The sequence below is a fragment of the Dreissena polymorpha genome, chromosome 13, assembly GCF_020536995.1.
Source record: "Dreissena polymorpha isolate Duluth1 chromosome 13, UMN_Dpol_1.0, whole genome shotgun sequence".
Lineage (NCBI taxonomy): Eukaryota > Metazoa > Mollusca > Bivalvia > Myida > Dreissenidae > Dreissena > Dreissena polymorpha.
This window is the reverse complement of record NC_068367.1, coordinates 33042586-33070242: the sequence shown is the minus strand read 5'-3', so window position 1 is coordinate 33070242 and position 27657 is coordinate 33042586. Positions and strand designations below refer to the sequence as shown.

General features: G+C 37.9%; 2 protein-coding genes across 2 annotated transcripts in view; one reads left to right on the top strand and one right to left on the bottom strand.

Moving 5' to 3' along the window:
• Positions 1-27657, top strand: part of LOC127854563 (adhesion G-protein coupled receptor V1-like) — a 139848-nt gene that overhangs the window by 12567 nt on the left and 99624 nt on the right. Inside the window, exons 18-29 of the mRNA XM_052389627.1 lie at positions 1089-1315; positions 2305-2525; positions 4339-4495; positions 4866-5083; positions 7809-7933; positions 8652-8783; positions 16171-16385; positions 17074-17312; positions 17790-18050; positions 20388-20525; positions 26254-26526; positions 27023-27226. Of these exons, the coding sequence (XP_052245587.1) occupies positions 1089-1315; positions 2305-2525; positions 4339-4495; positions 4866-5083; positions 7809-7933; positions 8652-8783; positions 16171-16385; positions 17074-17312; positions 17790-18050; positions 20388-20525; positions 26254-26526; positions 27023-27226 (2410 nt within the window). The remainder of the gene's footprint in view (positions 1-1088; positions 1316-2304; positions 2526-4338; positions 4496-4865; positions 5084-7808; positions 7934-8651; positions 8784-16170; positions 16386-17073; positions 17313-17789; positions 18051-20387; positions 20526-26253; positions 26527-27022; positions 27227-27657) is intronic.
• On the bottom strand, positions 21913-24192 carry LOC127855858 (lectin BRA-2-like). The gene is made up of 2 exons (XM_052391741.1): positions 23443-24192; positions 21913-22429 (listed from the first exon to the last, which is right to left on the bottom strand). The coding sequence occupies exons 1-2, from the start codon at positions 24020-24022 to the stop codon at positions 22185-22187; spliced, it is 825 nt and encodes a 274-aa protein (XP_052247701.1). The 5' UTR covers positions 24023-24192; the 3' UTR covers positions 21913-22184.

Genomic DNA, 27657 nt, shown 5'->3' with positions numbered 1-27657 from the left:
GGCCTTTAAAATTCGGTTCCCTCACGGTAAGGGTTAAACAAAAAATCAGACAAAGTGAAAATGTTGTCTTTTATTAAATCTGGCATGATAAAATTGATCAAATTAAATACTAAGAAAAATAATTGTTCATAAAATGAACCAACATTTTTCTTAGTGTTAATTTTGATAATTTTATTGTTAATCAAATGAAAAATAATATAGCATTTGTAATTTTCATAAAGTATAACAAAATATGTGAAATACTAACATGCATTTATCCCAGTGTTCCCATAACATGGCTATTATAAACAGTAAGATCTGGTAACAATATTCATCCTATTTTCAGATTCAATGACAACTACCCTTCAATATGAGTTTGGTGCATTTTTGTTGTATCTGATAGGGGGGATAGGTGTCAACTCCTGTTTCTTCTCACAGCACAAAAACATTCCAAAATTGAATTGTGCTAAAAATGTAAAAAGCTCGAAATTTCACTGATAATTGTGCGATTTATTTTTTGCTAAGAAAAATTCTACGGTTTGAGCGGAATTTGAATCAGGGACCTTCTGATTCTTAGACTGGAATCCTACCACAGTCCCACATATACACTAATGCACAAAATAATAATCCTCAGACCTGGGTCATTTGTTTCTTGTAAGCCAAGATTTTCTTCAAATTAGCCGCTTCATGCGAAAACGGGTCTTATGCCATATACGGCCAGCGTAGCTCAAGACAAGCCTTCCCAGTTGGGCAGTCTTTGCAGGGAATACCCTGGCTAATGAGACCATCAAATCTTGTGTGTCTTCATAATGGACAGCGCAGCTCCTGACCAGACTGCGCCATAACTTGTTACTTTAAATATTGTGACAAAATGTATGGGTCTATAAGGCCATTAAGCAGATTTTTGTCATATTCTGCAATTTTCATTGCCTCCACTTTACCACAAGGCAGACCTTTTACTGTTGTATATGAGATAAATGAATATCAGTAGGTTATTTAACTATAAAGCCAATCAGGTAAAAATAATGAATCATCTAGTAGTAAAAGATAATTGCATATTATATAATTGAATGAAGACTCCAAGATAATTTGTTTCGCTTTGATTCCAGAATCTCCCGCAGTGGAGGTGTGTTCGGCGGTGTCGATGTTTTCTTTGAGATATTTGCTGTGCCAACTAATGCGAAGGCTTTAAATGGCGGGGATTTTATGACGGCACAGAATCTCAGCGTGCGATTTCAGAAAGGGGAGGCTACCCAGTACATGAAGATAACTCCGAGAGTGGATAACGAGCCAGAAAATGAGGAAATATACACTATCAAGATATCCAGTCTTAGAGGTAATTAGTGATTTTTGGGTTGAATGTTATATGTAAAAGAATGGCACAGTAATTAAATAATTCATTTGTGAAAAGTTGATGCAACAACTAAATATATCAAAGTTGTTTGTCTGTAAGGGACTAATGCACAGATTTTTCTATTTGGTTAAATGTTTTTATTTGCATTTACATTCAAATTTATAATATTTGGAATAGTCTTGCATACCATATTATGTCATGAACAGAGCGCGCCCATGTTTTACGCACACCCCGTTTTTAAAATTCCGAAATGAAGAAAAAAATATCTCAAGCCAAAAATAACTGGATTAAATAAGACTGAAAATCGCCGATGTTTTACTATTGCGCTATCAAATAATCCGGGTGAGCTTAATTATGCCTTCAATAGAGGAAGCGTCATTATGATAAGAAACACGGGTAGCATAGTTTTAAGAGCAATAAAAAAAAAGATGAATGAGAAATATTGCCTTCCTTGGTATTTGGTTATTTTAGTCCAGGACCTCTGAAAGTTACATTTAATGTACTACTGCTGGACTATGAAGTCTTTTGATATTGACAGCGTACTTTATATGCTAAGATTGTGATTGACATATTTTCCGAATTCTGGATGAAAATAATTTACAAATGCTGTATTATTTTTCACATTTGGATTGAACATAATCTATTTAAAAAACATATTTGAAACATTTTTCTTTGTTGAATACGAAGTTTTCATTTTGTTTTTATTCTGTGACAATTTTTTTTACATGGTCATTTTGCCAAACTGGAAAAATCTTGTTTACAAAGAAAAAAATAATGCTTTTAAAAATCGATGAACAACTACACAATAAAAACAACCGGTAATGCTTTCTTAAAATTCTCATTGCATGTTTTTTTTTTCATAGTTACATACTTTTTTTCATGTGTATCATTTTAATTTTAATAATGATTATATGATCTACTAAAATTTGTTAGATCCTCATACCAACAATAAAAGCATATTCTTTCTCCAGTTTTCGATGGTCGCACAGACAAAGTCCTCTTCCGGATATCTGATCTTGACAACAGTGCCATGGTGACCATACTGGCCAGCAACGACCCCAATGGGAGATTTGGATTTCCTTTGGAGTCGAAGGAACGCACGATTGCAGAGGACTTTTACCCGGGAATGGCTTCTTCCACACAGGCCAGCCTGCGCGTGGAGAGACGCATGGGCACCTTTGGAACTGTCGAGGTTGCTGTCTAATGTTCATTCATATCAGCCTTTGTCTGGGAAAACTGAGCTTGATGCATGTGCATAGTGTCATCTCAGATTAGCCTGTGCAGTTTTCACAGGCTAATCAGTGACAACACTTTCCAGTGTAAGGTATTTTTCATTCAAAGTAGTCTTTTCTGAGAGAAAATCAAGTTGAGTGTCATCCATGATTAGCTTGTATTGGCTGCACAGGTTAATCTGGTATGACACTTCATGAACATATATTAAGCCCACTTTATGCACATATATTAAGCCCACTTTTGCAAGAACAAGTGTCTCTTAAAAATCAACAAAAATATCTAACCTCTTTCCACTGAAAATATTTTACCACAAATTTTTCTGTTTGAAAGAAATAAATTTGATTATGTTTATGTTGGAACACTCTGTGCCAATGGACTATATACTTTAATGTACACTAAGCTGACTTGATGCTGTGAGTTTATTGATACCTTGCTGAAGGGAGGGGGAGGATTACAGTATACACTTATTTCATGGATGCGCGGTGAACAGTCAAAACTGTTTCCCAAGGTATCAGGGATCACTTTGGTACTTTTTATCGGCCGAGGGCAACAGTTCCAAATGTCAGCCCTGATACCGAGGGACAACTGTTTTGACTGTTCACCAAGCATCCATGAAATAAGTGTTTTATTACCTGATCAAATTTCCAACATAGAAATAACAGCAAACTAAATTTTTATTTACACACAACAGTAATCGATAAAATAAATAATTTTGACTGTTTAACTGTAAAATGACGTCATTTTTTCGATGAAATGACGTCATTATTCCAGCGGGCAACAGTTCAAACTGTTGACCGGTCAACAGTTCGATATTCACCGGTAACAGTTTAAAACATTGCAAATTTCTTTTTCGATGAGGAAATAACAAAAAATAATTAATTATCATTTATATAAGACATCAGGTAATAAATATGCACTGAGTCCTGCCATGCCTTTACCCTTTGACAGCTTTGAAAGATTTTCCTGAAAATTGTCTCAAATGATAATGGCATTTAGAGAATGTGCAGAAGACATGAGTCAATTATTTGTGTGTCCTCTGTATAAGCTCCATAAGGATCAAAGGATTTGCATGAAACTTGGCTAAAATGTGAAGGCCATTATGATAATAGGCAAAAAGGTATTTATGGCGAGGTCATCCTTTAAGGTAAAAATGTGTGCCTCCATTGTGGCTCAATATCTCCTTGTGGCTCAACATCTCCTTGTGGCTCAATATCTCCGTGTGGCTCCTTGTGGCTCAATATCTTCTTGTTGCTCAATATCTCCTTGTGGCTCAATATCTCCTTGTTGCTCAATATCTCCTTGTGACAATGTGCAAAAGTCATTAGACAATCAGGCTGACTAAAAGTCAAGGTGGCCGACTACAAGTGGATATAGCTGTCTGTTGGCTTGCCATGTATTTACGTTGCTTAATAATAGCTATTGCTTGTGTAATCTTTTCAATACCTTGGACCAAAAAAAATCTGACCAATCTATATTTGTCTGCTGGTTGATTTCAGGTTGTACCAGCATGCTTAAATTAAATCATAAAATAGTTCACAAAAGATGATAATTCTTTAAATATTTTATAACATAAAATCATACGACGTGAACAGCAGAAACTTAACACTTTTGTATTTGCAAATAAAGTAAAGAGAGAAAAAACAACAGCAAACAGAAAGTAAAATGATGCATTGTATTGCAAGTGACAATTTATAGCTACATTTGTTATAAATCACAATGTTTTAGTTTTAATTTTTACATTATGACTTACACACCCAAATGTTTTCTTTCAGGTATTATGGGAGGTGTACTCAGACAAGGTCTCTGGTACCCTGCCCCCAGTATATGACCTCTTGTTCCTGGGAACCATTCCATCCTCATTTATGCTGGTTCCCAGTAAGAAGCGTCTGGGAACAGGAACCAATGTGGTCTCTTTTACAGGAAATTCTGGTATATGAGTGTTAATTATATTTTCCCATTTGCATAACTTTGCCTTCATAATTGTACAGATTTGTAAAACAAAACACCTACATATGTATCAGAAATAATTAAATAATGTAATTTGAACAGCTATGAACAATCTGCAAATCATATGCTAGGGGATGATAGGTTGAACAATGGAAAAATATTTTGGAATATTGTATATAGTTTGATCTAAACATACAGTTGGGTAATCTTTTGACTATGATATCATTAAAATTTAAGTGAAATATAGCATCTGAACATGACATTACAAACCAAGTACAAAATACAATGCTTTGGAATGGCTGTTTTATAAACATGTCTATGAAGAGTTATAAATTGATGTCTCCATTTTCAGCTGCCTACGTGTCTGTACCTCAAATGTACCACCCTACAGCTTCTGATATCTCTGACGGCTTCTCTATATCGTCATGGATACAGCCGTTCTCCAACACCAACGGTTACGTAATGGCAAAAACCAATGACAATGGGTCTAGACATTTCTATTCCCTGAAACTGATCACCAACAGCTTACAGACACAGATTGTGTTCGGATACTCTGTCACTGGCTCAAATGTAAGTTTTGTTTCAGACTAGACAAGAATTACATCTATCACTCTAAATTATTTCCATTTCAATTGTTTTGTATGCCCACCTTCAAAGAAAGAGGTTATCACACTGTCCCTCTGTATGTCTGTCCAAACGTCCGTCCAAAAATTCCTGTCTCAGCCATAATTCTGCCATATGTTGATTGAATTTAAAATAATGCTAAAAAAATGTTATCATCAATCCGACATCATAAAAGCAGGTAATGCATGCAACACCCAACTCCCTTCCTCTAAGGTGAAGGTCATACCTGGAGATACATTGTCAAATTTGACAGTAAAACAGCATCCAAGCTACTAATATCACATGTCTTGTTTTTAAATGAAATTCATGACAATCCATAAACTAATATATAGTTTATATTTATATAAAGTAATTTCTTGACATTGCAACGTGAAGTTAATAATAAGTCATGTGCTAGAAAAACAGCAGTAAGGATATTAGAACTTATATTTTAGTTCATCCCTTGTTCCCTCCCTTGTTGTATTTTATCAAGTGTACTGTAGTTTCTGTAAAATTATACCTCGGAAATAAAACTTTTTTAACTAAACTAAAATAAAAGTTGTTTGCAGGTGAAACAATTAAGAACTTAAATTTACAAGTTTTAGATTTTAGTAACATTTCTCAGAAAGCCATGGCTTTATTGTGGCCAAATAGAATAGTATGATACACGTTTTCATAATGCAGATTTAAATAAATAAAGAAAAAGATGTTTGAAATGTTTATCACATATATCTGCTTACATTGCTATATTTGCTGGGTGTTAAGCTGATGCTATTTATTTCATTTTTATTGGATCACAATATTTTAATTCTTTTTGTTAACTCTTTCAGTGCTGGAACCGAATTTTAAAGGCCTTTGCAAACAGTTTGGATCCAGATGAGACGCCACAGAACGTGGCATCTCATCTGGATCCAAACTGTTTGCTATTCTGATAGTATTTTTTTGTTGTTGAAGAAATGCTAATTTTAGAAATTCAGCAGACGACATTTTAGCAGACGACAAATTACCCAGCATGCAAAGGGTTAATAATTAGGCACCTACATACATCTCGTGATCATCCATTTAGCCATGTGATGGGGATTTCGCACACACTCATATATTCATGTATCAATCTAGATTTGGCGCTTCCTCACTGCAATTGAATGATAAAACATTTCCTTTAAAAAAAATTACAGTCAACTCACACTTGTCTTCATAGATCAAATTGTTTACCTTAAAGAAAGAATATTTTATGACTAAATACATTTATGTTAATTGTTTTAATTATAAGTGTTGACACTTAATGGTCAACAAGCATATTGATAATGCTTTATGTGTGTTAACGTCTGTTTACAATTTAATTGTGCTGAAACACTGTTACAAATGTGTTTTTTTGTTTTCTTTACAGGGAGTTTGGGTACTGGTAACTTATATGTTGAGATGTTTTATCATTAACAACACTGTATCATTTCTGTGTCACAGCTAATTTACTTGCAAGCAGGCTGTTGATTTCCGCAGTGAATATCACTTGCTTGTCACAGACAGATGTCACTTGCTTGTGCCAGTCAAATATCACTTGATTGTCACAGACATATATCACTTGCTTGTGACAGTCAAATATCACATGCTTGTCACAGACATATATCACTTGCTTGTGACAGTCAAATATCACTTGCTTGTCACAGACAGATGTCACGTGCTTGTTCCAGTCAAATGTCGCTGTCTTGTTACAGACAGATGTCACTTGCTTGTGCCAGTCAAATATCTCTTGCTTGTCACAGACAGATATCACTTGCTTGTTCCAGTCAAATATCACTTGCTTGTCACAGACATATGTCCCTTGCTTGTGTCAGTCAAATTTTACTTGCTTGTCACATACAAATGTCACTTGCTTTCGCCAGCCAAATGCCACTTTCTTGTTACAGACAGATGTCACTTGCTTGTGCCAGTCAAATATCAATTGCTTGTCGACTGCATATAGCACTTGATTGTGCCAGTCAAATACTGAGTATCACTTGCTTGCCACAGGCATATTTCAATTGCTTGTTCCAGTCAAATAGCACTTGCTTGACCCAGACAGGTGTCACTTGTTTGTGCAAGTCAAATATTACTTACTTGTGACAGTCAGATATCACTTGCTTGTCACAGGATGACACTACTTGCCAGTAGTAACTTATGAATGGTTTAAATGCATTTATGTAAATGGTTTAAATGTATTAAATTAAATGTTGTGTGTGTGTTTGTGTTGTTCCGTTTTACAAATTGATCACAGTTTGCTTAAGAAGACACTCAACTAACAGTAACATGCACCAGATTGCAATGGTAATTGGAAACATGAAATTTTATATGAGCCTGTCTATTAGAAAATAATGCCTAATGCATGTGCATAGAGTGTTATCCCAGATTAGCCTGTGCAGTCTGCTCAGGCTTATCAGGGATGACACTTTCCACCTAGTCTAGATTAACATTTAGAAGAGACATCATTGGATGACACTTTACACATAAGGATTAAGCCTGGTTTTCTCATATAATTATTGCATGAACACATACATGTTAAACTCAGATAATTATAGCTGGAACTTAAGGCTGAATGTATTAAATAAATAACAAAACGAAAATTCTGATTTATATATATATATATGCATTAAGAATGTGGATAAGTGTACATCATTTAAAGTTTGCCTGGTCAGTTATGGCTTCTTGATTCCTGCAGGAGAATGTAATTGAGACCGTGACGTACCAGCGCAACATTGAAGACACACTGTGGCATCATCTCGTGGTATCGTTAGACAAGGGAGTCATATATTTCTATGTGGACACAGTATTTGTAGGGACAAGGTAAGTCAGTGACTGATCTTGTGTTTTTCCTAAGGACTCATTTTTGATAACCTTAATATATTAAATATGGCTAAAAACGCAGCACTAAATTAAATGATCTGCAATTGAAAAAAAGTCTAATGCTAGATGCGATTGAAACTTTTGTTGCGAAATAAACTTGTGATCTGTGTATTAGCCACACAATCTGTAATGAAATATCTTGCTGATGAGCTCTGCTCCTTATTTCTTACACACTGGTAGACTTAATAAAAATAAAATGTTTTCAAAGGAATATAACTGGGTTTTTTTGCCAATTAAAAGTTTAACTGTATGAACATTAACTTCACAATCATGTAAGACTCAGAAATTCCATAGATTAAGAAAATTACGTACCAAGCCATGATTTAACCAAACTCATTTTTAGCAGCACAAAGTACCTTTTGTGATCTTGTTTCCTATGCATATGATTGTTGTTGCAAAAAACTATTCCGTATATGAGCCTTGAAATTATTTAGACTCGCACTCGGAAAACTGGGCTAAATGCATGTGCGTAAATTGTCGTCCCAGATTATCCTGTGCAGTCCAAATAGCATTATGAGGGACAACACTTTTAGCGTAAACTGGATTTTTTGGAGGAAGCAACTTCATTTAAACTGCACAGATTTGGGAATACTCTTCATGCACATTTGTTAAACCCGTTTCCCCAGTGCATGGCTTATATGTATGAATGTTGTTACAGAACCCTGCCCCAGTCTCAGGTCCTGATTGACTCCAGGGGCAGCCTGACTGTAGGGGCCATATACCCAGGCTCACAGCAGTTCAGTGGATACATGCAAGATGTCAGGATATACACTAATAAGCTCACAGACGTGTAAGTAGACATAGAACTGATGTCTGAAGGGATCACACAGGTTTTAAAACCATGCAGACATATATTTGGAGAGCTATTTAGATAACCTGAATTGTCCCTTGTTATGGGAAACCAAGCTTAATGCATGTGCAGAAGGTATAGTCCAGATTAGCCTGCTTAAAGTGCACTTGCTAATTATGGAGGACACTTTCTGTCTACACTTCATTTTAGTTTCAAATAGACCTCAAAACATTCCATAAAGTGGAAAGTGTCATGCTTATTAGGCTGTGTAGACTACACAGGCAAATATGGGACAACACTTGAAGCCCCCTGTGTAGACTACACAGGCAAATATGGGACAACACTTGAAGCCCTCTGTGTAGACTACACAGGTTAATATGGGACAACACTTGAAGCCACCTGTGTAGACTACACAGCCTAATATGGGACAACACTTGAAGCCCTCAGTGTAGACTTCACAGGTTAATATGGGACAACACTTTAAGCCCCATGTGTAGACTACACAGCCTAATATGGGACAACACTTGAAGCCCCCATGTGTAGACTACACAGCCTAATATGGGACAACACTTGAAGCCCCCTGTGTAGACTACACAGCCTAATATGGGACAACACTTGAAGCCCCCTGTGTAGACTGCACAGCCTAATATGGGACAACACTTGAAGCCCCCTGTGTAGACTACACAGCCTAATATGGGACATCACTTGAAGCCCCCTGTGTAGACTACACAGCCTAATATGGGACAACACTTGAAGCCCCCTGTGTAGACTACACAGCCTAATATGGGACAACCCTTGAAGCCCCTGTGTAGACTACACAGCCTAATATGGGACAACACTTGAAGCCCCCGTGTGTAGACTACACAGCCTAATATGGGACAACACTTGAAGCCCCCTGTGTAGACTACACAGCCTAATATGGGACAACACTTGAAGCCGCCTGTGTAGACTACACAGCCTAATATGGGACAACACTTGAAGCCCCCATGTGTAGACTACACAGCCTAATATGGGACAACACTTGAAGCCCCCTGTGTAGACTACACAGCCTAATATGGGACAACACTTGAAGCCTACTGTGTAGACTACACAGCCTAATATGGGACAACACTTGAAGCCCCCTGTGTAGACTACACAACCTAATATGGGACAACACTTGAAGCCCCTGTCTAGACTACACAGCCTAATATGGGACAACACTTGAAGCCCCCTGTGTAGACTACACAGCCTAATATGGGACAACACTTGAAGCCGCCTGTGTATACTACACAGCCTAATATGGGACAACACTTGAAGCCCCCCTGTGTAGACAACACAGCCTAATATGGGACAACACTTGAAGCCCCCTGTGTAGACTACACAGCCTAATATGGGACAACACTTGAAGCCCCTGTGTAGACTACACAGCCTAATATGGGACAACACTTGAAGCCCCCTGTGTAGACTACACAGCCTAATATGGGACAACACTTGAAGCCCCCTATGTAGACTACACAGCCTAATATGGGACAACACTTGAAGCCCCTCTGTGTAGACTACACAGGTTAATATGGGACATCACTTGAAGCCCTCTGTGTAGACTGCACAGCCTAATATGGGACAACACTTGAAGCCCCCTGTGTAGACTACACAGCCTAATATGGGACAACACTTCAAGCCCCCTGTGTAGACTACACAGGTTAATATGGGACAACACTTGAAGCCCCCTGTGTAGACTACACAGCCTAATATGGGACAACACTTGAAGCCCCCTGTGTAGACTACACAGTCTAATATGGGACAACACTTGAAGCCCCCTGTGTAGACTACACAACCTAATATGGGACAACACTTGAAGCCCCTGTCTAGACTACACAGCCTAATATGGGACAACACTTGAAGCCCCCGTGTGTAGACTTCACAGCCTAATATGGGACAACACTTGAAGCCCCCTGTGTAGACTACACAGCCTAATATGGGACAACACTTGAAGCCGCCTGTGTAGACTACACAGCCTAATATGGGACAACACTTGAAGCCCCCATGTGTAGACTACACAGCCTAATATGGGACAACACTTGAAGCCCCCTGTGTAGACTACACAGCCTTATATGGGACAACACTTGAAGCCCCCTGTGTAGACTACACAGCCTAATATGGGACAACACTTGAAGCCCCCTGTGTAGACTACACAACCTAATATGGGACAACACTTGAAGCCCCTGTCTAGACTACACAGCCTAATATGGGACAACACTTGAAGCCCCCTGTGTAGACTACACAGCCTAATATGGGACAACACTTGAAGCCGCCTGTGTAGACTACACAGCCTAATATGGGACAACACTTGAAGCCCCCCTGTGTAGACAACACAGCCTAATATGGGACAACACTTGAAGCCCCCTGTGTAGACTACACAGCCTAATATGAGACAACACTTGAAGCCCCCTGTGTAGACTACACAGCCTAATATGGGACAACACTTGAAGCCCCCTATGTAGACTACACAGCCTAATATGGGACAACACTTGAAGCCCCTCTGTGTAGACTACACAGGTTAATATGGGACAACACTTGAAGCCCTCTGTGTAGACTGCACAGCCTAATATGGGACAACACTTGAAGCCCCCTGTGTAGACTACACTGCCTAATATGGGACAACACTTCAAGCCCCCTGTGTAGACTACACAGGTTAATATGGGACAACACTTGAAGCCCCCTGTGTAGACTTCACAGCCTAATATGGGACAACACTTGAAGCCCCCTGTGTAGACTACACAGCCTAATATGGGACAACACTTGAAGCCCCCTGTGTAGACTAAACAACCTAATATGGGACAACACTTGAAGCCCCTGTCTAGACTACACAGCCTAATATGGGACAACACTTGAAGCCCCCTGTGTAGACTACACAGCCTAATATGGGACAACACTTGAAGCCGCCTGTGTAGACTACACAGCCTAATATGGGACAACACTTGAAGCCCCCCTGTGTAGACTACACAGCCTTATATGGGACAACACTTGAAGCCCCCTGTGTAGACTACACAGCCTAATATGGGACAACACTTGAAGCCCCTGTGTAGACTACACAGCCTAATATGGGACAACACTTGAAGCCCCCTGTGTAGACTACACAGCCTAATATGGGACAACACTTGAAGCCCCCTATGTAGACTACACAGCCTAATATGGGACAACACTTGAAGCCCCTCTGTGTAGACTACACAGGTTAATATGGGACAACACTTGAAGCCCCCTGTGTAGACTACACAGCCTAATATGGGACAACACTTGAAGCCCCCTGTGTAGACTACACAGCCTAATATGGGACAACACTTGAAGCCCCCTGTGTAGACTACACAGCCTAATATGGGACAACACTTGAAGCCCCCTGTGTAGACTACACAACCTAATGTGGGACAACACTTGAAGCCCTCTGTGTAGACTACACAGCCTAATATGGGACAACCCTTGAAGCCCCCTTTGTAGACTACACAGCCTAATATGGGACAACACTTGAAGCCCCCTGTGTAGACTACACAGCCTAATATGGGACATCACTTGAAGCCCCCTGTGTAGACTACACAACCTAATATGGGACAACACTTGAAGCCCCTGTGTAGACTACACAGCCTAATATGGGACAACACTTGAAGCCCCTGTGTAGACTACACAGCCTAATATGTGACAACACTTAAAGCCCCCATGTGTAGACTACACAGCCTAATATGGGACAACACTTGAAGCCCCCTGTGTAGACTACACAGCCTAATATGGGGCAACACTTGAAGCCCCTGTGTAGACTACACAGCCTAATATGGGACAACACTTGAAGCCCCCTGTGTAGACTACACAGCCTAATATGGGACAACACTTGAAGCCCCCTGTGTAGACTACACAGCCTAATATGGGAAAACACTTGAAGCCCCCTGTGTAGACTACACAGCCTAATATGGGACAACACTTGAAGCCCCCTGTGTAGACTACACAGCCTAATATGGGACAACACTTGAAGCCCCCTGTGTAGACTACACAGCCTAATATGGGACAACCCTTGAAGCCCCTGTGTAGACTACACAGCCTAATATGGGACAACACTTGAAGCCCCCGTGTGTAGACTACACAGCCTAATATGGGACAACACTTGAAGCCCCCTGTGTAGACTACACAGCCTAATATGGGACAACACTTGAAGCCACCTGTGTAGACTACACAGCCTAATATGGGACAACACTTGAAGCCCCCATGTGTAGACTACACAGCCTAATATGGGACAACACTTGAAGCCCCCTGTGTAGACTACACAGCCTAATATGGGACAACACTTGAAGCCCCCTGTGTAGACTACACAGCCTAATATGGGACAACACTTGAAGCCCCCTGTGTAGACTACACAACCTTATATGGGACAACACTTGAAGCCCCTGTCTCGACTACACAGCCTAATATGGGACAACACTTGAAGCCCCCTGTGTAGACTACACAGCCTAATATGGGACAACACTTGAAGCCGCCTGTGTAGACTACACAGCCTAATATGGGACAACACTTGAAGCCCCCCTGTGTAGACAACACAGCCTAATATGGGACAACACTTGAAGCCCCCTGTGTAGACTACACAGCCTAATATGAGACAACACTTGAAGCCCCTGTGTAGACTACACAGCCTAATATGGGACAACACTTGAAGCCCCCTGTGTAGACTACACAGCCTAATATGGGACAACACTTGAAGCCCCCTATGTAGACTACACAGCCTAATATGGGACAACATTTGAAGCCCCTCTGTGTAGACTACACAGGTTAATATGGGACAACACTTGAAGCCCTCTGTGTAGACTGCACAGCCTAATATGGGACAACACTTGAAGCCCCCTGTGTAGACTACACAGCCTAATATGGGACAACACTTGAAGCCCTCTGTGTAGACTACACAGCCTAATATGGGACAACCCTTGAAGCCCCCTGTGTAGACTACACAGCCTAATATGGGACAACACTTGAAGCCCCCTGTGTAGACTACACATCCTAATATGGGACAACACTTGAAGCCCCCTGTGTAGACTACACAGCCTAATATGGGACAACCCTTGAAGCCCCCTTTGTAGACTACACAGCCTAATATGGGACAACACTTGAAGCCCCCTGTGTAGACTACACAGCCTAATATGGGACAACACTTGAAGCCCCCGTGTGTAGACTACACAGCCTAATATGGGACAACACTTGAAGCCCCCTATGTAGACCACACAGCCTAATATGGGACAACACTTGAAGCCCCTCTGTGTAGACTACACAGGTTAATATGGGACAACACTTGAAGCCCTCTGTGTAGACTGCACAGCCTAATATGGGACAACACTTGAAGCCCCCTGTGTAGACTACACAGCCTAATATGGGACAACACTTGAAGCCCCCCTGTGTAGACTACACAGCCTAATATGGGACAACACTTGAAGCCCCCTGTGTAGACTACACAGCCTAATATGGGACAACACTTGAAGCCCCCTGTGTAGACTACACAGCCTAATATGGGACAACACTTGAAGCCCCTGTGTAGACTACACAGCCTAATATGGGACATCACTTGAAGCCCCTGTGTAGACTACACAGCCTAATATGGGACAACACTTGAAGCCCCCTGTGTAGACTACACAGCCTAATATGGGACAACACTTGAAGCCCCCTATGTAGACTACACAGCCTAATATGGGACAACACTTGAAGCCCCTCTGTGTAGACTACACAGGTTAATATGGGACAACACTTGAAGCCCCCTGTGTAGACTACACAGCCTAATATGGGACAACACTTGAAGCCCCCTGTGTAGACTACACAGCCTAATATGGGACAACACTTGAAGCCCCATGTGTAGACTACACAGCCTAATATGGGACAACACTTGAAGCCCCCTGTGTAGACTACACAATCTAATGTGGGACAACACTTGAAGCCCTCTGTGTAGACTACACAGCCTAATATGGGACAACCCTTGAAGCCCCCTTTGTAGACTACACAGCCTAATATGGGACAACACTTGAAGCCCCCTGTGTAGACTACACAGCCTAATATGGGACAACACTTGAAGCCCCCTGTGTAGACTACACAACCTAATATGGGACAACACTTGAAGCCCCTGTGTAGACTACACAGCCTAATATGGGACAACACTTGAAGCCCCTGTGTAGACTACACAGCCTAATATGGGACAACACTTAAAGCCCCCTTGTGTAGACTACACAGCCTAATATGGGACAACACTTGAAGCCCCCTGTGTAGACTACACAGCCTAATATGGGGCAACACTTGAAGCCCCTGTGTAGACTACACAGCCTAATATGGGACAACACTTGAAGCCCCCTGTGTAGACTACACAGCCTAATATGGGACAACACTTGAAGCCCCCTGTGTAGACTACACAGCCTAATATGGGACAACACTTGAAGCCCCATGTGTAGACTACACAGCCTAATATGGGACAACACTTGAAGCCCCCTGTGTAGACTACACAGCCTAATATGGGACAACACTTGAAGCCCAGATTTTCCAAACGAGGTTCTCAAGAGTATTGTAAGTTGCAAGGATAAATACACTTTAACTTATGTTCAAGTAGAGAAAATGCTCAGAGACTATGAGAGTATTTAGCAATGACAACCAACAGTTCAACATGTTCAAAATTATACCCTTTTTAAGCATGAAAAACGCATGTATTCATTTCTTTTAATAAATGTTAATGATAATTTTTGTTGATTTAACTTTCAGAATAGATTGAATGGCATATCTTTGAGACAGATCCAGGCAAAATGCAATATGTCAATATTGCAAATCAAATCAAACTTTTACCAAACTATTTTATTATACCCCCACAAACAAAGTTTAGGGGGTATATAGGAGTGAACTTGTCTGTCGGTCTGGTCTGTCAGTCAGTCGGTCCATATTAAGTGTCCGCTCTCTTATTCAACTTTTTTCATCCGATCTTCACCAAACTTGGTCATAAGTTTTATCTAGATGATGTCTAGGTTAAGTTTTAATATGGGTCATGCGGGGTCAAAAACTAGGTCACAGGGTCACTTAATGCGTTTTAAACATTCAACATGTTGTCCACTCTCTAATTCAAGTAGTTTTCATCCAAACTTCACCAAACTTGGTCAGAAGTTTTATCTAGATGATCTAGATGCAGTTAATACAGGCTAATCAGGAACGACACTTTCCATCTAAACTAGATATCCGGTAAGCAGATAGTGTCCTCCCTGATTAGCCTGTTCTAAATGCACAGGCTAATCAGGAAAGACACTTTAGGCTTTTGTATTAAGTCCCATTTTCCCAGAATGCAGCTTATTTCTGAATTGTTTGCTAATTGGTTATTATAAAGCATGCAATTAAACAGATTGCCACACTATTTCAGTGAGATCCAGGAGCTGTATGAGACCCCAGCCCGGACTGACCTTACCACGATATCCGGCTACATCACGTATCTGGAGGGTCTGAGAGAGGGCAGGATTGACCTCTCCTCTCTGCAGGACACTGAGGAGGAGGGGGAGGAAGTGTTCACTGTGAGGCTGATACAGGCAAAAGGGGGAGCTACTCTGTCTGGTGTTGATGCTGTGGCAACCATTACTAGTTAGTGGCATTTACTTGAGCTGCGCTGAATACATGCTCATAAAGTGTTGTCCCATACTAGTATTAGCTTTTGCAATCTGTGCAGGCTAAGCAGGGAGGACACTTTCTGCCTGGACTGGATTTTCATGTAAAAGCAACTTTTATACAAAAATTCGGAAAGTGTTGTTCCTGATAAGCCTGTTTGGACTGCACAGGCTAAACTGGGACTAAATGTTACGCACATGCATAGAGCCCTGGTTATCCGAAAGCATGGCTGATTTGTTGAACTGAAATTTCAAGTTTGAATTTTTTTTTCTTTTTTTGATGAATTTTCAAATTTTACTTGCTGTTGCAGTGAGCTTCATGATTTAGGTAAAAGTTAATGAAGACAACCTACCAAAGTGTGTCACCGATATTGTAATATCCTGGCTCTTTTTGAATTTATCCATGAAAGGACATGTATAATGGTCATTTCCCTGAAATAGGTCATGAACTTCCTCACTTTTTAAGTGGTTCTGTTAACAAGAGTACTTTTCTTTGCTGCTAAGTAGCACTTCCCATGCAAGAAAATATTTGTATATGTGCATATTTCAAAGTTATGTTGTAAAAAATGCCCGTTTGTTTTTCAATTTCATTTTTTTGGTTTAAATTATGAGGAGCTACAATGTTTTGGTTTCAGTTTTGAAGAGCAACAATATTTTTGTTTCAGTTTTAAAGAGTGACAATGCCAATGGGCTGTTTTATTTCCCACAACCCTGCCAACCCCCCTCACCCTCTACTGAGGCTGCCACCATTACATGCACTGTTGCTAGGCAACGTGGTGACGACGGTCAGGTCATCGTGACCTGGTCAGTGTACCAGTTGATAGGGAGTCAGGTTACCTTGGCAACCCAGGACTTTGTTGAATATACCGGACAGGTTGTGTTTGCTGCTGGGGAAAGGACAAAGGTTATTCTTTTAAACATAGCCATTTAAAGCATAATTTTAGTCTTTTGTTAACAAATACTAACACTAAGGTTCTGACTTAACTCGCCATATATTGTAAAAATGCTTTTTTAAAATGAGAACTGAGGCATTTAATACAAATGATGAGTAACATAATGGCCATTGTGCATTTTTAACACGTTATTGTACACTTTTTTTGTCACTTTTGCATTAATTGAATATATAATGAAGAACTGGACTTGTTCACGTTATATGAATACACCTTCTGCTCTGTTCTGTTCATAAACAAACCTTTTTTTTCTGAGCAAAACAGTTAAACTTATTTTTATTAATAATCAAATGCATTGTTTTTTATGGGAAAAAAAGTTGCAAATGTCATGTATGTTCTGTTATTTTTCTTGCAATATTTATTAACAGTGAAAGTAATGATTTCTTATACTATGAATTACATTGAATGATGGTTTACATATTCATTTAAAGGACTTCTCTGTGAAACTTTTGGATGACAGTATTCCTGAACCCATAGAGACCTACGTTATTCGTCTTATTAACATTTCCACGGAAGACAACAAAGTTGGCACCACCAATGCCAGTGGAGCTAGCATAGATCCGGCCAACAGTAATTCCACGGTTGTCATGACAGAGAATGACTTTCTGAACGGGTTGCTCCAGTTTAAGCCAGATGGTGTTCCACCGTTACCAAATGATCCTTACATAGAACCAATGCTCGAGTCTCCAACGGTATGCTATACTAAACAAGTTGTCGGCTCCACGCAAAAGTATCGTAACTCCACTATTTTCAGAAAATGATTATAAAGATTATCAAAAATTAACGTGGACAAGTCTTTTTTATGTATAGCAGTTGAGAATTACAATAGTAATTGAATTTACAATAGTTTTGCAACTAAACATTCGTAATATTTTGATGATATTTTTCATGCAAAACTATCGTTACTTCAGTTACAATACTTTGCTGTGGAAAACAACTACCAAAATTTAGCATTGTACCTGCAATAGTATCAGAACTAAAAAAGTGTTCAAAACATTAAAAATTATTAAAGTTAATTTTGATTTTACTATTTCATATGCAAAATATACTTAGTATGGGTGTGCAGATATGCAAAATAGTGTGATAGTGTGGGATTAATCCAGACTAAAAATGGCTGGGGGGACCTTAAAAGGGGCAGGGTATTCTCTTTCAGTGAAAAAATCGTCGGATGGTAAATTTTGAATATCGTAAGTTACTCAATGAGCTGTTTTCACTGAAGTACTTATATCAAATTATCCATTTAGCTTACATTCCATGAGGTATTTCTTTATTAACAATTATTTGGATTCAATATTAAGTAAAGCTTCTTGTTTATCTATACAAGGACAATCAATGGCTAATAAAAACATTGGGGTGGGGGGGGGGCACATTTTTTCAAAGGATGGAGGCATACAAATTAAAGGGGCCTTCCCTAGATTATTTACTTTTTAAAAACAGATAATTGTTCAGGGCAAAATAAATCCCTGAAAACTCAGTGAAGGGAATGGTATAATAATATGTGCATGTCCACCTAGGGATACTGCATATAACTATTCATCAATACCTGATCAGTAGTTTCTGTGATCCTACACTGGAAAGTAGGATTCATTAACCCTTTGAGCGCTGGAACCGGATTTTGAAGGCCTTTGCAAACAGTTTGGATCCAGATTAGACGCCACAAAACATGGCGTCTCATCAGGATCCAAACTGTTTGCTATTCTGATAGTATTCTTTGGAAAAACATCGAAGAAAATTGCTAATTTTAGAAATTTAGCAGACAACATTTTAGCAGACGACAAATTTCCCAGCATGCAAAGGGTTAATACATGTCATATAATAAATCAAAGGGCTATTACTGCCCGAACATTAATTTGAGCGGAGCAACCTGAAATTATATGCATTTCCAATCCATAGGTATGCTGCATACCTATTTCATAACATTTGGATCATAAGTGTCCAAGATCAAATTCAGAAAGGAATTATTATTCAAATTGCAACAACGCACTGACAAGCCAATTGGGGGGAATGACAAGACAATTTGTACAGGTCCATTCTAAAAGGAAAGTGCATACACAATTTCAGGCAATTCAGATCATTACTTCCTGATACCTGTCCCATAAACTATAGATTCATTACAAAATCACATATAAATAATCAAAGGGCAATAACTCCCTAAAACAATAATTTGACTGGAATGACCTGACAAGGAGGCACATGGCCACCCTTAAGGGATGCTGCTCATCAAGTTTAACCAACTTCCATTCATAAGTGTCTGAGATCTCAATTGGAAAAAAGTAGCACATTAATTATCAAAGGGCAATACAATGTAGTTCTAAAAAAATCATGGGACCAGAACAATCTACCAAGGATGCGGATTTGCAACCTTAGGAATGCTATATTTAGAGGATATTTATTGGCTTTGTTGGAATATTGATTTTAATTCAAGAGTGATCATAGAATGTTTTTTTATAATCATGGGTGAAATAAAATCGATTTTGTATTTAATTCAACTAATTTTCTTTTTATTTTATGTTTACAAATGATTATTTTTGTATATTTGCTGATAAAATGATATTGCAACCTCATGAAAACAACATCATTTCACAGTGTAACAGTGAAAATAATTGATAATTTTCACTCTTAATTTTTACAGTTTGAAACAGTAAATTATTGGTTTACATTTTATTGATATTTATCTATAAACCAAAGAAAGCATAAAATAAAAGAAATTTAATCAAATTTGGATCATAACTGTCAGAGATTTTGCGAGGCAATACACAATTTTATGAGTGGAAATAATGTCAGACTGACATCGAGTTGGAAAGAGAGGATTATCATGAAAATCCATTTTAGATCCATGCAGACTTAATTCCATCAAAATACTTCTCACTTTTGAGGCACATAAAAACACTCACAATTTCAGTGTAAGGTAGACAAAACAATACTAGTAAACGCTATGAAAGGGATTCTCTTGAACTTTTGCACATAAAGTTTGACATATTGTTTCATGTTCTTCTGAAATATAATACATTGTTACATTTCTATTTCAGGTCCGAGTGCGAGAGGAATCGGGCGTGGCCCGGCTGCTAGTGGTGCGTGCCATGGGCTACACAGGAGAGATAACTGTAGAGTGGAGAACCACAGACGGTAGTGCCAAGAGCAGCGGGAAAACTCCAGTGGATTACACAGTGAGTAATGTGGTGTTGACTATTTTACCCTTGCTCTGGGATAACTGTGCTTTATGAATATGCTTTAAGTGTTTATCAGATTAGCCTGCGCAGTCCACACAGGCTAATCAGGGATTATACTTTCCACCCGGACTGGATATTCCTTTAGAAAATAATGTGTTTATACAAAAACAAATAATTCCATAAGAGTGGAAAGTGTTGTCTTTGATTAACCTTTGCAGGCAGCTGAGGCTTATCAGATACAAAGGAGGGAATCCCGTTTTTTTTTAAATATATATGCTTTACTAAAAAAAAATAAAAAAATATATATATATATGCTATAATAGAAATACTATTATAGCAAATATTTACATATATATATATTTTTTTTTTAGTAAAGCATATATATTTTAAAAAAAAACGGGATTCCCTCCTTTGCATGCATGTAGCCCAGTTTTCACAGAACGAGGGTCAGTTGTAGTTACTGTTTTTGTAGCTCAAATAAAATAGACATTCATGATTATTATGTTCCTAAATGAAAGGATATTCAAAACCTTCAAATGAAATAAATATTATCACTTTAAAATATTTATCAAAGAGATGATGCCTGGAAATAAAACTTTATTAAATTGCATTGTATTTCAAGCTTTGTTGTGCAGTGTTTAGTAAGGTGGGCTATGTCATCTTTAAATCCAAATGTTAAGAAAACAACTCTTAAAGTTCGTGTGATTTTAAGAATGTTTAACAAAGGAACCAGTGGATATTTGTCAAGTTCAGACACAATAAATTTTTATTGCTCCAGATCCACACATAGATGTGTAATGCAACGTAAAAGACCTTTCACAAATAAAGTTACAATGGTCAATGCCATTTGCTGAAGTGTATTGTTCGTTATTAGGTTAACTCACTTATTAAATGCACAAATGGTGTGGTAAGAACAACATTGAGCAACTTGTAATTGAAATCTCAAAAAAACATGAAAATCAATCAATGTTGTTACATTATCCTTTACGAGAAAAGCAATTATCAATTTCTGCCTGTAATACTTTGAGCACGTTTTTGGGAAAGCTTGGTGTAATTAATGTGCTTTAAGCATTATCCCAGATAAGCCTGTGGAATTTTTTGTTTAAAGGAAGTCTCATCTAAATAAAAATCCACTTTAGGCGGATAGTGTTGTCCCTGTGAAGCCCAGGCTATTCTCGAGACAACACTTACCACAAGTGCATTGAGCCCTGTTTTCCCAGCCTTATGTAATTGCACACTTGGATATTTCCTTTTTGTTAGAAGTTTTACTTGATTTATAATGTGTGAGAAGTCTTTGTTGATAAACAATTTAAGAAGTATAAGTGAATAGACACAACCTTTCTCATGTAATAGTTACCAACCAAAAACTATAATAACACAAGTGTCTAAAACAAAAATATGTATTTATAAAATTGTCTGCATTTATGCACATTAAGTGTAGTTGTTAGGAACAGTTTGTACACCAATGAAACACAGGAAAATGCTTTTCAGTTCTTAAATATTGGCCTTGAAATCATAAATGTATTATCAACAGTTAGAGAAACAACGTTTTTATGCTAAAAAAACCTACACAATTTTTACCTTGAAATCATAAAATTATTACAAATATTTTGATAAACATAATTATTATGGTACAAAAACTGCACAAGTTTGAAGTTATGCGAGAGACTTCTCACAGATGAAGTTATAGTGGTCGGTGCAGAGCTGGTCGTGCCACTGTAAGTTGTCCAGCCTCAGCATCATGAGGCAAAGTAGGTCAAGGGCATGTTCCTCGTTCGGCTCTTTGGGCGCCCACATTCGGTATGTGACAGGTCGCGGGTCTGACCCAGGCGTCCACATCCACTGCTTGGTGGCCGTGATGAAGGTGCCGCTAGTCCACCAGCCTGGCATACCTGCATAGGCTGAAATGACAAAACATGCCTGAAATACTGGCTAAGGATGTAATGACAAAACCAGTCTGAAATATCTGCATAGACTGAAATGATGAAGGGACTGTTTTCCATACACAAGCCTCTCTTTGGGGAAATGGGACTCATGCATGTGTGTACTGTCTTGTCACAGATTAGCATGTGCAGTCTGCACATGCTAATCAGGGACGACACATTCTGCTTTTAAATATTTTTTGTTTAATGGAAAGTATTGTCCCTGATCAGATGTACAGACTGCACAGGCTAATCTGGGACAACACTTTACAAACATGCATGAAACCCAGTTTTCTGAGGGCTCTTATAAACTACATAAATTTTGTTGGTTTCTGTCACTATCAATGTTTAGTAACAAATAATCAGAAAATATATTTTTTCTTTGATCACTACTGGATAAAAATTGACAATCTTATAATACATGCAAAGTGTCTTTGTATTTAAACGTCTATCATTTGTTAGTATTTTGAAAGTCACTGTTATATTTCACTGTTTGAAACAGTGAATTACCAGTTTTAAATCACTAATTTTTCCATATTAATCGCAGGAAAGCATTAAAAAAATGAGTGTCTGGGACAACATTATAATGTCCATGTATGCCTTGATAAGAGTATATATCAAGGTATGGACACTTAAAACTGTTCTTGTGAGATTATTATTAGGAAATATCAGTTGGACTTTCAATGTTAACACTGATGCTAATAACATGAATTGCGTGTAATTCTGTTTATTTAACACACCTGCATACAGTTTTAATGAATTACCATTTATCCTAAGGACTTACCACACACGCAAAAAACAGTCTACAATTATGTACAGTTAATAATTTTGACCATTCACACCTGAAAAAACGTTAAGTTAATTACAGGTAATATTTAGAACTAATCATAATTTAATCTTTACAAAAGTTACTCTTAGATATGATACTTCACAATTTATGTAGATCAACATTCTTTTTAAATAGTTGTAAAAAGTACAGAAAAACCACTTACTAGGGTTATTTCTAACAAGGTAGGACAGGAGATGGTGTTCCTGTGAGGTCTCCAGGGATACCAGGTCACTGCCAAGGGCAAGACAGATCTCCCTCGCCTCATACATGCTGGTATTAAACGTGGAAATCATGTAACAGCTCAACCAATTGTCCACCACAATAAAACCCTGTGGACAATCCTTTACACCGGATCTTGTGTCCGTTGTTTGCTGTTTCTTAATCATTGTCTCCAGTTTTCTTGCTCCCCGTAACACCCGTTTTCCAAGCTGCTTCATGTCTTTCGTGAGTTTGTATTCCAGTTTCTTGTATCTCTCCGATGTAGTTTTTAGCTCCTGGAGAATTTCTGCAATCTCGCTGTTGCTATTGGTTACCGCCCTCTGTGACCTTGACCTGGTTTGATTGTGACCTTGACATTGGTCATCACTGGGAAACAATGTCAGTTTGTAGTTGCAGCCTTCAATGTTTAGTTTACAACTCTGGTGTTCATTGGCCATGGTAATGTCAGCCATTTTTAGATACAAAAGGTTTGAAAAAATGAACACTAAACTTTTCATCATTTTGTTGGGTAGAGTTTGTAACATCTGATATAAATAAAAAAAATTGTTCAGTGATCTTCCTATCCTTTATTTGTCTCCATGAATGTGTTGATGTCCTTTTTTAAGTTCAACACTTATTTACACACACAAATCTAAACATAATGCTATTATATAGAACAGTACCTATCACTTGTTTTTAGTGACTTCCTTTTTTGTATGGTCCTATTTTCCTCAATAACTTCTAGATGTAACCATCATGCAAATGATTTGACACTGTTTACATAAATACATTGAATTTTCATAATATATTCATGATCTAAATGCTGATAAGTGCAATGAAAAAGCTGATTTGCTCTTTTCCCCATATTTTGAATGAGTGCCGCAACATTCTTTGTCCTGGAGACATTTGTGTCCATTTAAATGCTAATGATGGTGAAATTGTAAAGTAACCACTTTGCCTTTTATGTGAACTTGTGAAATTGGCACTGTTGAATTTAACACTTGGCAAGTTAGATGATGTATGATTTATTGATTCATACTTTTAAAGATTTTATTTTATGTTGGTAATGCATTAAAGTTCTGTTTCTGATGAAAAGCTATTAAAGTTTCAATTTAACCCATGTCCATTATTATAAATTCAGGGACAAAATAGAACATTAATGAATTAATTAATGATTAATGTAGAAATCAGGCAATTGTGAATGTGTTTATTGTTGAACTAATAAAGCTATCACCAGTTCTTGTAGAATGTTATATAATTACACATTTAATATTTTTTTATCTTATTTGAAACCAAGTATAAACTAAATTAAAGTGTAGTTTTTTAAAAACATTGATTAACATTTATTGACTTTTTATGATGCCATTGGTTGCCATTGGTTCAAAGATTGTACTTAATATGCCTTAACAAATTATTTATTTTATTACTTGTGTGACAGAACAATACAGAGGTAATATGTTGCAATATTTTATGTGTAATGGGAAGTGGTTCTTGGCTTTATTTTTATGGTGTTATGCATTGTGTTGAAATATTGTTTGAAATAATACTGTAACACTATACAATGATATTGATTTGGAGCTGTTACTAATTAACAAAAAACAACAACCACAACAATGTTGTTTAAAAAATTTTGTCAGATAAATCATTATTACTTTGTTAGATCATAAGTGCACATAGTGCTGAAGGGTGAGCTATTGTTGTCACTCACTGCTTATGCTGTTTTGCATCAACAATTTCCTCCATACAATGTATACCATCTTTTCTTAAACACTTTGGTTTATTTGACAAGAAAATTATGTTCCTGTGGTGGCCCCTAAGCTTACCCAACTGTTTTAATTGAATGGAATACCTTTTTGAAAAGCAAGCAAACATTCTGTAAGAAAAAGAAAGCTGGACGTTAGAAATATAATACACACATTGTGTAAAAGGCTAGTGATGGTGTATGATGATAAAAACTTTTCTCCATTTAAAATATTTTTCACTTGTATCTTTTGGTGAGCAACAAGAAAAAAAAATGAAATTTGCTCACATTTTGCAATTTTGAGTGTTAAATTTGTTCCCTTAGTTTTAATGAATTTGAGAGACATTCAGGGTCATCCTGCACTTTTTCTTAAGCACAGACATTGAATAAGCTCCATGCTTGTATGTCGTGATTATTAAATTTATGTTTATTTCTATATAGAGATATTTTCAGGGTTTATTGTAGATAGGCAGAATTAAAAGCTTATATTCAGTTTATGATTAATGCCCATCCTTAGTATTAAATATCTGTGTTAACTTTTTTCTTGGGATGTATGGATTTGATTTACATTTTGAAGCCAGTTTTTCAATTAAGCTCTTAAAATATATTTGATATAGTTCATTTCACATGGCGATTTCTGACCATTATTTCTATAAGCAAAGTCCACAATTAATGGGATTCATGAGATCAACATGGCAAAAAAACCTCACATGTGATAAGCCTTGATATCTATGTATACATATGAAGAGCCATTACAAACATGCCGTTTTCTGGGAAAACCAGGCTTAAAGCATGTGCATAAGGTATTGTCTCAGATCATCACAGGCTAATTAGGGACAACACTTTCTTGTTTTTGAATTCATCCTTTAAAGAGAGTGTCTTCAAAACCAAAATCGAGTATAAGAGGAAAGTGCATTCCCTGATTAGCCTGTGACAATTTAATTCTCATGCTTTAAGCCCCATTTTCGCAGAACACGTCTCAAATTCTTAATTGAACCAGTTCTGTCTAAGTTCTCCTTACATCACACCTTCTAGGCGGCTGTAGGGCGGCTCACAATGAAGGACCAGGTACGATATGCATTCATTAACATCACCATAGTGGACAATAGCATCCCAGAGGACGAGAAAACCTTCGTGGTGACCTTGTTGAACCCTTCAGGCGGAGCCGCACTAGGAAAGGGTTCGGCAGTGATTGTGGTGATCCAGCCGTCAGATGGAGCCTTTGGGGTGTTCCAGTTTGGACCAAATTATCGCGGGATTCAAGTTATGGAGACTGGGGATAGTGGATTCAATGTTGTGCCTATACAGGTATGTTGGTAGAGTGGAGGATTTTCATATTAATGAAGATCAACAAATTCAGATTTGGGGCATTTCATACTTACATACTTTATATTAAATTTCTACACATCTCTGAGGCTTTTTTTATTGGCTGATTGATATTTATTGGCTTATTATAAACATTACATTGTATTTAAGTAATTAATTCTATACTTATACACTTACAGTGAAAGTGCTGCAATTTATGCTGCTTTGTTTGGTTCTTGTTTTACCTTGTTTAAAAAAAAAAGATTGTATTAGGTTGTTATGATGCAAAATTGCAAAATATTTTTTTTATTGTTTAGGCTTTCTCTGTGAAAATGCATTCTTATGCATGTGCATAAAGTGTCGCTATCTACACAAGCTAATCAGAGAGGGCACTTTTGGCTTTTATGGTATTTTTCGTTTAAAGTGTTTTCCTGAACATGCATTAAACCCGGTTTTCCCAGAACTGGTCTAAAGTATATGTTTGTCCTCTATACTACAGATTGAGAGGGTTGGAGGAAGCATTGGTCAGACAGTGGTATCTTGGGAGGTGACTGGAGACAAGAACAATGACATAGTTGACCACTCTGGCAACGTGACCTTTGCCAACCAGCAACTGACAGCTGAACTTGGGTTGAAGGTTAGGGGTGATACTGCACCCGAGCTGGATGAACTCTTTGTGGTGCAGATCATAGCTGTCACAAAGGTTAGTGTGTTTTATTCCCTTTACAGGACAGACATAGAGACTTTGCGTGGTCCATGCTTTTACAACTGTCTGTAAGTTGTTTGTGTGTTGAATTTAACGCAATATGGTATTGCTGCTAGAGTTATAAAACTTTGCAAATACCTTAGCCAATATGAGAACTTGCTCACCTGGGTATTTTGAAGACGTTACTTTTGAGATTGTAAAAGGTGACTAAGCATAAAGCCGTTGATTTAAAAACAAGTTGATTTTTGTTGCAGATTTTAGCTCTCATGAGGTAAAAATGAAGTTGTGTCCCAATATATATAAGAATAAAAGGACTCCAGGAACATTATCAGGGGAGAAATTCTTATTAACAGCCTCAAATCTTTTTTTTAAGGCAAGTCAGCTAGTAACCAATTTCCTATATGATACAGGACAATAGATACCACATG